This window comes from Cottoperca gobio, chromosome 20, assembly GCF_900634415.1.
Source record: "Cottoperca gobio chromosome 20, fCotGob3.1, whole genome shotgun sequence".
Taxonomy (NCBI): domain Eukaryota; kingdom Metazoa; phylum Chordata; class Actinopteri; order Perciformes; family Bovichtidae; genus Cottoperca; species Cottoperca gobio.
In genome coordinates, this window is record NC_041374.1 from 1,041,939 (window position 1) to 1,056,075 (window position 14,137).

General features: G+C 39.5%; 1 protein-coding gene across 1 annotated transcript in view; it reads left to right on the forward strand.

Annotated features, from left to right (window-relative positions):
• The window catches only part of LOC115025659 (cadherin-6-like), a 51,853-nt gene that overhangs the window by 33,729 nt on the left and 3,987 nt on the right, over window positions 1–14,137 (forward strand). The window contains 6 exon segments of the mRNA XM_029458079.1: window positions 847–1,034; window positions 7,347–7,600; window positions 11,063–11,199; window positions 12,108–12,229; window positions 13,505–13,622; window positions 13,873–14,124. Of these exon segments, the coding sequence (XP_029313939.1) occupies window positions 847–1,034; window positions 7,347–7,600; window positions 11,063–11,199; window positions 12,108–12,229; window positions 13,505–13,622; window positions 13,873–14,124 (1,071 nt within the window).

A 14,137-nucleotide genomic window follows, 5' to 3' on the forward strand; every position in this document is an offset into this window, starting at 1 on the left:
GTCAGCGTCACAGAGACCTGCCGACTCAGGCGTTGCCAAAACACTGTCAGCATGTTTTATTAGTGTGTCAGTGCTGTTTGTCTCCGCAGGCTGTGTGTACATCACGCCCGCTCCCTCCCGCAGTCCAGCTATTTATTTAAGCATACAAGATGCAGCCGACAGGCAGCAATCAGTTCATCCACCTCAAAACACCAAATCATCTTACAAAATACAAAGAAATAGAAACAATTAATTTATGTTGGGAAAATTGTCCCAGAATTGATGCTACGTCCTAAGAGTCAATGTCGCTTGTAGCAAGTTATGTGAAAGGCCACATGTCTGTTTTGGAAATGAAATATGTTTTACCGCATATGAAATGGCTGCTCCACAGCTGATCTACAAACGTTGCAGCACTAAATCTCCAACACGGCTCCTTTTCACACACTCTCCCTCCCCGCCCGGCTTGTGTATTGCTGCTCTCTGATTGGCTCTGACTCACCCTCTCCCTGACTCGATCTCTTGTATTCTTGCCCTCTGACTCACCCACTTTCACTCTTTTCACTAACAGAGTAATGAAAGTATGAAGGTTGTGAGGCTCCTTGGTGTCAGGGAGCGCTGGTGTTTTGCCTTTTTGGCCGCTTTTGTGAATTCATCCTGGGTGGATTTAAGGGCTTCAATGCTTTTTGATTATTCTTTTAATTGTGATGAATAATCTGAAAAGAATGGCATGACCTCAGATGTCATGGCCCTGCTCACACACATCTCTGACTCACTTACACTCCCCATCCTCTCCTTCTCTAACTCCTCTCACTGTGAATCTTTTTTATGCAAACACCAAATCACTAAGGTCATATTGTTTCTCTGCAGCCGTGTACGAGTTCAGGGTGCAGGAGTCCATCGAACTCGGTTCTCCTGTGGGAGCGATCCGCGCCATGGACGCCGACATCGCCGAGAACGCGGAGATGGACTACAGGATCATCGGGAGCGACGGCCCCGGGATGTTTGATGTCAGCACCAACAGGAGCACGCAGGAGGGCGTCATCGTGCTGAGGAAGGTCAGGAACTCTCTGTTGGTGTTCTGTGTCTGCGTCTTTCTCTCTTTTCAAAGCAGTGTCCACTGACTGCTGTCCATACTTTTATATTTTCCAGAAACAATTTCAATAAAGGAAATTAATGTCATTTTAAGACCATTTTATGCCACTGATGCAATGATTATATAATAGCATAATTAACCCTTTCATGCATGAATTATGATCCCCTCAGTCAGGATTTCTTTACCAAGTGTTTTTATTGCTCTTTAGGCATAAAAAGCAATAAAAAGCAAGTTTTTTCAAAGAGATATTTATATGTCCACTCAGGTGGACAGCGTGCGTTTATGTGTTCAACTGAAGAAATATGTATTTACTAAACAAATTCATAAAATGATATATAAAGATGTGAAAACTATAAAATTATATATGTATATAAAGAAAATGTGCATATCTAAAACACCATTTAGGAATACTCTCCAGTTCACTCTCCTGTATAGAGCACATATATATATATATATATATATATATATATATATATATATATATATATATATATATATATATATATATATAATACATGGAAAGAGTTTCCTACGCACACCACTTAGACTGTCCGCAGTCTCTGTTACAGTAACTGTTCTTATATTGAACGTTTAAGAACTGAGTGCAGTGTGACACTAATAACAAAGCATGCAGGGCACAAAGCCACAAGACACTGCAATATATAAAGAAATGCAAAAACTTCAAATTGCATTCTAATAACAATAATAAATTCATATTCATAATAATAATACATGGAGTTACAGCCAAAACAGTTCCTGCAGATGAAGTTTTCTCAACAACAACAGCAACAATATCGTAGTTGAAATGATGCACGACGTCCAATGTAGTGGACAGATGAATAATTGTAATTTCCTCCCAAATATAAAATCAATTCTTTGATAATTTACGAATGATATGATTCCTTAGTTGTTACTTGATGTCACCAAATTTTTTAGGGTCTCTTTCCATAGAAGGATTGGCAAGGTATTGATAGTCTTGGTTTTGAGAAATGTATCTTGCACTTACAACAGCAGCGTGTGGGATGATGCAATAGCCTTCACTTTAGTGGCTGATGTGCAACTATACCATCAAAACCCATGCACACACAAGAAAACATCTTTTGTCCACTGTAGTGACCTCTATGCATGAAAGGGTTAAGCCATTTTAAAGAGGAACATTATTATAAAGATTCAGACATTGGAATTAGAAAGTGAAATAAATAAAAACCCTACATAAATTAAATATACAACACAACCAAAACAATAAATAAATATGTAAAAAATACGCATGTATTGTAAACACAAAGGGCTGAAATGAATGAAAGTTAAAGTGTTAGATGAAACAATGAAGCACGAGACTACACAAAGACATTCTTGAAATCCTAAAACACTTAAGAAAAATACAAAATAACTCCCTGAACAAAAAACAAGGACATCTTAAAATAACACTGCAAATGTAACTATAAATCTATTACCTGGTTCCAAATCTATTATTGTAATTCTGTTTAAAATTAATCTCCAAAATGACCATGTGTTGTGTTGTAGACATATTTTAGTTGATCAATCACAGCAGGCACTAACTGCGCTGACAAAGGCCTTTCTGCTTCACAATAAAAGCCCCCTGGGTTTTACTAGTTAAAAACCTTTTAATGTGAAGAAGCAGCGGCGGCTCACACACTTTCTGTTCCTTAAGTGTGTGAAGGAAATTGAATACTGGCCACTATCGATAAAAACGACGATATGGAACAGAATCAAATACATTAAATGCCATAAAAAGAACCAAACCAAACCTGCGCCGTAGCTTATGAGCATCACACTTCTCATTCGCACAAGGAACTGCACTCAATAAAGAAGAAAGTGAGAGAAACTTCTGTATTTCCATACGCTCTGACAGCCACAGGATGGACAGCAGAGTTATTAGATTTCAACTTACACTTGCCTACACTGCCACTACATGTGTTCTGAGTGAGACTCATTTTTACCAAAGCAGAAATATTGATGCTCAGTATGGATCGCAGCGTTCAGCGGTGAGCTGTGGTGTGTTCTTGATGTATTCAACAGAACCTGGCAGTTGCCTTATCAAGCGTTCTCTGCATTGATCGCTTCCATCATGCCATTATTAAGTGGAAGATGACATAATTGCCTTTTTTAGCCGCGGCGGTGCTGTAGTGGATGTGGTAGCGGGCAGAGTGTGTGTGGGGAGGAAGCATGCCCTAATTCTGAACCTAATAATTAAATGGGCTTGTCAAGTGGGAGTGTGTCCCATCACCGCTTGTACCGGCCCTTGAAAGCAACATATTCCTCCCATTGACGTGCGGTCCCCCACCTACCATAACACGAAACGGTGAAAATCACCGACTCATTTTATGTTATTATTCATGGCTTCAGAAAACGGCTTGTTCCATCTGGATTCTTCATGCTTGCATTGGCTGTTTCCAGCGATCATGGACTCGCCATCCTCTCTGTGTAGGAAGCTCCCTCTGATCTAGCTGCTCCTGCTCATTCATTAAAATGCACCGCTCCCCAATTATTACCATCAATGGGGGAGGGGGGGATACCTTCAGTGGCGGAGGAGGAACATAAAAGCAAAAACATTCTGCCAACCTGTGCTGAATAATACTGATCATCGTGTGCGGTCCATAAAGGATAGGATGTAAGAGCAGTGTACAGTAGATGCAGGATTATGAAAAGTAACAAAGCAGCTTTCCTAGAAAAGGTCTAGCATAAATATACATTGTATCACATTAAACACATACTGAATGCTTTATTGCTTTCATATTCAATGTGAACAAAACATCTAACATACACATTAGTGCTGCTCAGGGTCAACGTCTATCTGCACTTTGACGAGTTTTGAGAAAAACGCATTTGAAAGTGCAACAGTTCATAATGTGGACAATATTAAACCAACTCCAACCCATGTTGACACATCACATGCTGCACACTAGGTAGTGAAGTTAACACTGTTGGCCAATTCAGTGCATTATGGGTAGAAACTAAACTCATTGTGCAGATAGACCTTTGTGGTTCTATTGTTGGAACACCAGAGTCCCAAGTCTCTCTGACATTTCCCCCCCAAAGATTTAACCCTCAACTGTATTTTATGCAACTTAGCTTCATTTTAAGCTCTAAAGATGTTTACACAAGTTCCACGTGGCAGGAAACTTAAAAGTGAAAATTATATTTGCTAATAAATCTGAATGTTTAAGACTTTTGATTAAACTACTAATGATCTTAACTTGAACTAGTAATGATCTTAACTTGAACTACTAATGATCTTAACTTGAACTACTGATGATCTTAACTTGAACTACTAATGATCTTAACTTGAACTACTGATGATCTTAACTTGAACTACTAATGATCTTAACTTGAACTACTAATGATCTTAACTTGAACTACTGATGATCTTAACTTGAACTACTAATGATCTTAACTTGAACTACTGATGATCTTAACTTGAACTACTAATGATCTTAACTTGAACTACTAATGATCTTAACTTGAACTACTGATGATCTTAACTTGAACTACTGATGATCTTAACTTGAACTACTGATGATCTTAACTTGAACTACTAATGATCTTAACTTGAACTACTAATGATCTTAACTTGAACTACTAATGATCTTAACTTGAACTACTAATGATCTTAACTTGAACTACTGATGATCTTAACTTGAACTACTGATGATCTTAACTTGAACTACTAATGATCTTAACTTGAACTACTAATGATCTTAACTTGAACTACTAATGATCTTAACTTGAACTACTGATGATCTTAACTTGAACTACTAATGATCTTAACTTGAACTACTAATGATCTTAACTTGAACTACTAATGATCTTAACTTGAACTACTAATGATCTTAACTTGAACTACTAATGATCTTAACTTGAACTACTAATGATCTTAACTTGAACTACTAATGATCTTAACTTGAACTATTAATGATTTTAACTTGAACTACTGATGATCTTAAGTTAAACTACTAATGATCTTAACTTAAACTACTAATGATCTTAACTTGAACTACTAATGATCTTAACTTGAACTACTAATGATCTTAACTTGAACTATTAATGATTTTAACTTGAACTACTAATGATCTTAACTTGAACTACTGATGATCTTAAGTTAAACTACTAATGATCTTAACTTGAACTACTGATGATCTTAACTTGAACTACTAATGATCTTAACTTGAACTACTAATGATCTTAACTTGAACTACTGATGATCTTAACATGAACTACTAATGATCTTAACTTGAACTACTAATGATCTTAACTTGAACTACTAATGATCTTAAGTTAAACTACTAATGATCTTAACTTGAACTACTAATGATCTTAAGTTAAACTACTAATGATCTTAACTTGAACTACTAATGATCTTAACTTAAACTACTAATGATCTTAAGTTAAACTACTAATGATCTTAACTTGAACTACTGATGATCTTAACTTGAACTACTAATAATCTTAACTTGAACTACGAATGATCTTAACTTGAACTACTGATGATCTTAACTTGAACTACTAATGATCTTAACTTGAACTACTAATAATCTTAACTTGAACTACGAATGATCTTAACTTGAACTACTAATAATCTTAACTTGAACTACTAATGATCTTAACTTGAACTACTAATGATCTTAACTTGAACTACTAATGATCTTAACTTGAACTACTAATGATCTTAACTTGAACTACTAATGATCTTAACTTGAACTACTGATGATCTTAACTTGAACTACTAATGATCTTAACTTGAACTACTAATGATCTTAACTTGAACTACTAATGATCTTAACTTGAACTACTAATGATCTTAACTTGAACTACTAATGATCTTAACTTGAACTACTAATGATCTTAACTTGAACTACTAATGATCTTAACTTGAACTACTAATGATCTTAACTTGAACTACTGATGATCTTAACTTGAACTATCTACTAGATTACATATAAAACAGTCGGCAGAAAAACGTTCTGAATAAGTTCTTCCTGTGCTTAAAATGATCACGTGATTAATTTCCCGCCCTGCTATTGGTTGTCAGCAGAGAGACCTTTGTGATACTAACATGATGCTTGAACATGTGGAGATAGACCTTTGTAAATCTCACTGACTCAGCAAATATCTACAAGATCTGCATAAATGAGTGATGCATTTAGACCCTGTTCACTTTAAAGATGTTTGAAACATAGACCTCACATCTGTCCAGTTTGTCAGATAGACCTTGTTAACACTCAGTTGATGATATGACATAACACTGACAGTTTTTATTTTATTTTATTAAAGCATTATTGCTTTCACATTCAATGTGAACGAAACACCTAACATATACAGTCGTGGTGCTCAGCAGATGTGTCCTTCAACAGAATATATCATTTTATTAAAAAGAAATTGTACGTTTTACTTTTGCAACCTTGAAACCTGCTTACAAATTAAATAAGTAGATGTTAGTATTAGTATTTTCCATCATGCTGTCAAATGAAATCACTCGCCAAAGTCTCTCCAAACCGCAATATCTTCTGCTTATACACTAATCTGATATACTGATCTCTTCATTTAACAGAAAAGAAGAGATGTCACCAAGCAGACATCGAGCAACAAGTTTGATTCATTGTTTCATAGAGTGCGGCAGGGCTCAGGAAATCCAGTTGAAAAGCACAAACATCCTTTTTTAAAGAGACAAAGAACAAAGAAAATGTGCACAATACGGCAATAATACTAGATACAAGATGGAACTTTTCAGCCAAATTCCCTGGATAAAAACACTTATACACTTATAAATATCGTGTAATATCATCCTTGTACACTAACCCGACCATGTTTTCTACCAAAATGCCGCATCATTCACATTATCCAGACGTGGCAGCGGTTAATGAAAGGACTTTACATGTCCGGAAGAGCACAGGTCTGATGGACGCAGCCGCTCATGTGTGTCCATCAACAGTCTTGTTAGTGTCCTTGAACGAGACACCGAGCCCCTTCGCGCGCGCTCATTACACGATACTCTGGAAGAGATTGCAAGTTTAATGAATAAAATCCCAATCTGACCTGAAATTAAATGTGGCAGGATGCTCTGAATGGATATTAGTTTTCACTAAATCTACAGCCGAACATGTAGCTGCATACAAATGAGTGTTTGGAAGTAAATATTAGGAGACAAACAGAAAGTCACGGTGGAATTCTCTTTTTAATTTGAGAAAACAAAAGAAACGTGTAAAGTCACGGGATGTTAAACGGCCGGCACAAACATCTTCTTTCTGTTTTGCAGCCTCTGGACTTCGAGAGGAAGCGTCAGTACAGTCTCCGTATTCAGGTGGAGAATGCCCACATCAACCCTCGCTTCTTCTCCGTCGGCCCCTTCAGGGACGAAGCCACAATCAAGATCGTCGTGGAAGACGTGGACGAGCCGCCGATGTTCGAGCGGAGCAGCTACGTCATGGAGGTCAAAGAGGACGCGGCCAGGAACACCACCATCGGCTCCGTCAGCGCGTCTGATCCTGATGACAAACACAGTCTCGTCAGGTACTGAAGCACATCTGTAGGGCGTTCTCATACTGTCGCAAAGTGGAGGTTCTGATATAATCTTTCCCGTTGATCTGATTGGTTGAAGTTAGACGGTGACGGTTCATCCAATCGTTTAGTAGTTTTAAGTGCCTGCCCTTATCCCAACTACTTTCCAATGAAGGCTTCTCAGATGGTTCTGTAACAAAGCATCTGGCGCGTCAGGTGCAAAATGGATCTACAACCATAAACATCACATTAAAATCCATAACGAGGCCTCTGTAGGGAGGCTCATTGTTCTGCTAGACATACTAAATGTTGCTAACTACGGAAATGTGACAAAAGTTCATCCACACAACTTAGTTCATGGAGATACAACATTAAGCAGCTTCTATTAAATGGAAGTAATGGCGGTGGGGCGTGAGGCTGCGCCTTCCACTCGCTCTCAAAGACTTTTTCATTTTTATGGTGCAGTAATGGAGTTGGCTCTCAAGGTTGAAGTTCCACCACTTTATTGCAGATGTCAAATATGATATCATTCTCTTTTATCGCCAATCATCAAGGAGGTAGCTACCCTGTGGCATTTAAAGCCGCGCTGTGGAGGAGGAGGCCCGGGAAGCCTGGGGGCTGCCTGGCATGAGGAAGTCACTGAGACGGTTATCCTTATTAGCTCGCCACAACACACACACACACACACACACACACACACACAGACACAAGCACATTTAGACATGGATGTAAACACACATCCGTCAGCAAGCAAGGACGTCTGCATGCATGAACATTCAGTGTTTGATCTACAGTAGATGATGGGACATAATGGCCTATTTCTTTAATGTGAGTGTCGTCCCACATCAGGATGATGGAGCTCATTACTCACGTTGAAGCCCATAAAACAAGATTCACGATTTTGAAACCTGAAATGAGAACTCTTCCTACACAAACAGGAGTATTTGTGCGATATTATAGATAAGTGGGAAAGATAACCCAACGTTTTCAAAAGCTGCCAGTGAAGTCAGTGAAGCGTTTTAGTGCTGCAATATTCTAAATGTTTTTTTTGTCCTGTCTTTGGCTTAGCAAGGCCACACTTTCGGAAAAACATTAAAAACTTTTAAATAGTTTGGCATAAAATGTACCAATTTAATATTTATTTAAAGTGTATTCGGTCCTTTTAAGGTTTATAAATACACACACACACACACACACACCATGTTTATACACAAGAGTAGTTTAGGTCGTTTGAAAAAAGTGAATTCTTGACCTTGAAAACAGCTGTTTGTGTTTTACTTTGAACAGCAGTTCATTTAACGAGGAATCCTTAAAATGCAAAGATTGTTAAAAAAAGAAAGCTGCTAAATAAACCTCGAGGTAACATTGTTTTTTAGTTATCTTGCTTCCATATAATCCCTTTTCAACACCTTTTTTATGAATATATTTCGAAATGTAGCTTCTAGGACTTGCTTATCATTGAAATATAGTCTTTTAGAAGTTGTTGAAACAACCATTATGTAACCTTAACGTCTGATGAAAACTTCCATCCACATATAGCACAGGTCAAGCTACACATCGTTTGACCTGCAAATCCCCAAATCAATACTTGCTGGATTCCCACTGACCTGTTCTCGAAGAATATCTGAAAATACTGAGGCGAGCCAGCTGGTCATGTAGCTTCTGTGGGGAGGAAAGAGGATACATGTCCCAACTCGCTGATCACTAACATTTCTGTAACCCTCCATGTCCTTCTGCCTGGCCTCCCATCCAGCCAGCTGCCGGCCTGCTGAGAGCAGCACTTTGGGTGCGCGGTCAGGACGAGGCGCGCTGTTATCTCTCCGTCATTAATCAGGGGAAGGCAGCTGAATTATTTGGAATATTAGAAAAGCAATTAGTAAAGCCCACGGCCGACACAGATTTAACGAGGTTAGAGTTACTGCCGGGCCGGCGAGGTGGTAGCAGTGGAGGAGAGGCGGGCAGAGATGAGGAGGGAGTGTTTAGACTCAGACAGTAAAATGCTTGATGCAGGAGAAGCAGCGGGGCGGGGCGGGGCGGTGGGGGAGGATCTGCCAAGAGGGTAGAGCGGTGCGGCGGTGCATTGAGAGCCCGGGTTCATAGTCTCCCCTTGGGGGTCTCCTCCCTCTTATGCCGGCCCTCCTGACGCCTGCTACTCCATTAATCACACTGATGTATCACAGTAGTCTGGGAAGCAGAGAAAAACAACACGACTGAATAACCTGTTGGCTGGTGTGTGTGTGTGTGTGTGTGTGTGTGTGTGTGTGTGTGTGTGTGTGTGTGTGTGTGGGACAAGCACTTACAAAAATCAGTCATCGGGACAGGACTATTCAAGACTGTTAGCTCCATGGAAGACTGTGTACTGTGAATGTTAAAGGGTCAGTTCACTCAACTCACAGAACATATACAGTTCTAGTCATGCAGATAGTTTTAGTTGGATGTTTGTTCAAGACATTAATACTTATGCATTCCAATTCTATGTGAAATCAAACAAAACGTGCATTAAAAGGTGGGAGAAAATAAACTGTTCGGTGGTCGTGTCAACACAATTGAAAACACATGTCATGTATTGGATGATGATCTGTCAAAATGTTGTATTTTCTAACCTAATATTCATTACCAATGTAATTTCTGTGCCCTAAAATGCATCTCGACTATATTAACACATTTGGAGTGACATTTGAAAAGCTCAAAAGCAACGTGTTCTTCTAGAAACAATATCGTGGTAAACCTGCAGAAGACCTCCTCCTCTGAACCCTACAGACAGACAGGCCTGTGGATTGTCCACAGTTTCTAAGGCATTGATTCTGTGAAAGGATACAGCTGTTGAGTCCACGTGTGTTTTCAGCAGCACTCGTGTGTGTGTGTGTGTGTGTGTGTGTGTGTGTGTGTGTGTATCGTGTGGTGGCAGATGTTTCAGAGGCGTATATGCACAAACCTAAAACTATCTGCATGGTTGGATAACATAAAGCGTAAATTAGAATGTATTTGTGTAAAGTGACCCTTTAAACAGCAGTCTGGACACGTGTGGAAGCGCTTCCGTTAGTTTGCCTCATTTTTCGCAGGTAAAAACCAATTTTGCTCCCCTCGACAGAGCCGGCCTTTCTTCTGAGGACAAACCGCGGCTTGGATTTATGCTAAAATTAATCTTTTTCCTAATGCGGTCTTGTGCTGTATGAATAGCAAAGAAAGGAAATAATGGCAAAGCGGAGACAAGTCCATCATGCTTAGTCAGACTTGTTGTGAGCACCTCCTGCCCGCTGAAGCTCCTAGCACCACACAGAATGTCAGTTTAACCGAGACTCTCCAGTAAATGTGACCGTTTTCACACCTGAAGAACGCTAAACGTGTAACTTGTGTCCGTCACCCAGGGAACACGACACACTTCCACACAGCCTGAGTGCACGAGTTTAAAAGGCAATCTCTGTGTGTGTGTGTGTGTGTGTGTGTGTGTGTGTGTGTGTGTGTTTTGAGCAGGTACTCTATTGATCGTCGCACGGACATGGACAGAATGTTCAACGTCCATGCAGGGAATGGGTCAGTGTTCATCCTGCGGGAGCTGGACAGAGAGGAGAACGCCTGGCACAACGTCTCCGTCATCGCCACGGAGTTCAGTGAGTGCAGCCGCTTTCTGTTATTCTGTCGGCCAAATAGGATTTCTGAGATGTGTTTAGTAGAGTACAGTTAGTTACTGATGTTTGTTTCCAGAGTAGCACTCGAATGCCGTGAACTCTCAAAACATGACCTCGGCCAAATGTTTTATCATTTTTCATAATCCATCCCAACAGTACAACACAAAAGAAATAGAATGGACTAATGTAGTCATTAAGTTCAATACGGTCCTTCAATATGTTAATCATGTGTCCAAAAACAGTATACAATAACAGTAACAATAAAGAACATTAATAAGAACTAGAATAATAAATATAAAGGATAACTCTAAATAATTAAATGAAATACTAATAAGTACTACCTCATGTCACAGTAAAACTCAACTTCACAATAAAAGTGTACAAATGTGTTTTTTGCCACTTGAGGGCAGATATGTAAAAGAACTGAGAGCAGAATATTGAGATGTCTGTTGAGGAATGAGGAAATTAGTGCTGTGGAAATATACTATATCGTGTGGAGTCTTTTAAGTAAGCTATTATAACACGGGTTATACAGCCCACCCCAAGGCTTTTTACTCTCTCACTTTTATATCGGATGGCCTTTATCTGTTTGAGCATTTACAGCAGTCCTGATTCTCTTCAGTGAATCCCCAAAATCCAATTTAACTTTGTATACTTACAGGAAAATACCTTAAGTGGAAACAAATCAAGAGATGTTAGACCTTAGTTCTTTATGGGAGTTCTTTATATGCAGTCATTTACATGTCATAACGTATAATAATGTAAATATTAGTTACACTCGTGTCTAACACACACACACACACACACACACACACACACCTACACCTACTATAAAGGTAAAGAAATAATCATTTGTTTAAATTCATTGTTCCCACCTTTGTGTTTCCTAGACAACCCGCGGCAGATCAGCCGTGTCCCTGTGTACGTCAGAGTGCTGGACGTCAACGACAACGCTCCAACATTTGCCACCAATTACGAGACGTTTGTGTGTGAGAACGCGAAGGCTAATCAGGTGGGTACCACCAAACACAAAGCAGTAGTCATGGTTTCATCTCGGCTTCCCCTTAAGGATTACGTGTCTGCTTCCAGTTCAGCGTGCAATTAGCAGGAATCCGAGAGCATTTGTAAAACTGCCAGGTGTGTTTTAAGCTATAAGAAGTACTAGATGTGTGGGATATCTAATACACATGCATTAAACTCACATCTCGGGTTGATGAATGCAGTTTTCAGAACACTTCCTTTCTCCAAAGAAAGATTAAAGAAGTCAAGAGCACATGTGCAGTCATGGAGAAGAGGTGCAAAAGGAAATGGCTGCGTTATAAAGTATTTATATGTTACATTTAACAACCACACATCGCAGTCTTAGATGTGTCTTCAGTTGTACTTGGCTGCTGTTGGGATCCGAGAATCTCGTAACACAATTCGCATAAACTTTGACACGTTGAGTCTTCAGTTTCAGCACCACATATGTTGTGTCGATCGAGGCTCACAGGAAGTGTGATGACCCCGGCTCTGACTTGTTACACTTGCAGAATATTATCTTTCAGATATTGGACCTCAGCTGCAGTGATGGAAGAAGTAGCAAAACAACAGTGATGCGTTGTGTTAATGATGCGTAATCAAATGACTCCCACTAATTTGAAGTACTTATACTTTATACTATACTATATACTGCTAGGTAGCTTAACCTACAATAATACATCTACAAGCAGCTGGCCTGACACATGAACATTCAGTGTTTATTTATTACTTTGATTAAAAGCTAAATGATGATGAGCTAACCACATCCTATAGATACAAATCAATCATGTCATGAAATGATGTGTTCCAAGTATATATTTGAACCTTTTGAGATGGTTATGGTGTGATTTAATTTAAGTTATTCTAATGTTAAATCTGGCAACGCAGTGTAAACGTTACTCAAACTGCGTCAACATTTTAAGCTAACATCAACTAATGTTCGCAAACGCCTAGCTAACTGCTTTTTGTAATGGCAGACGTGTTTGCTAGCTGTGTAAATATCTAATGTTAGCTGAATATAATATAAATACATAAGACCGCGCCAACTCAGGAGACAGGAAGTGTACACCATTGTATACCTTTGGCGGCGATTGCTATGCGCCATCTTTACTTAGAGCATCTTTGTCTTGGCGACTTTGCACCATCATTGCAGCCGGGGAATAACTGTAAACAGTATCTCTGTGGGTTGAGTGTTTTGATTCAGTGTTTATATAGCTCCTAGAACGGACATTTAATGTGTTAATCATCTCTCTGTTTCTTATTTCAGAGGATACAAACCGTGAGCGCCACAGATCCTGATGATCCACTCGGAGGACACAGATTCTTCTTCAGTCTCGCACAAGAGGCTGCAGGGAAGGCCAACTTCTCTGTCCGTGATAACAAAGGTAACACACTCTCAGCTGATGCTCGCGGTCATCACATTAACTCCACTCTTCTGTATAATGTTCCCATAAGGCTTCTCATACCTGTTGTTAAACACAACCACATCTAGTGCTGCACATGATTTATAGTTTTTCATCTAACAGCCCTTTCAAGCACATTCAGACACCAAATTCAATTTCCAGTTTAGTTTATTGGAATATTCACTTAGATTATTGATTGATGCATAGTAACCGGACATCCTGCTGTTTTCAGACAACACGGCCTGGATCCTAACACGAAGGAACAGCTACAACAGTCTGCAGATGAGCATCTACCACGTGCCTGTGGTCATTTCCGATGGAGTGTTCCCCATGCAAAGCAGCACCAACACCCTGACGGTCAGAGTGTGCACCTGCGACCGCGAGGGCAACATGAAGCTGTGCAATGCCGAGGCATTCACAGCGAGGGCGGGACTCAGCACCGGAGCCCTGGTGGCCATTTTGCTCTGTGTCATCATTCTGCTCAGTGAGTACAGACT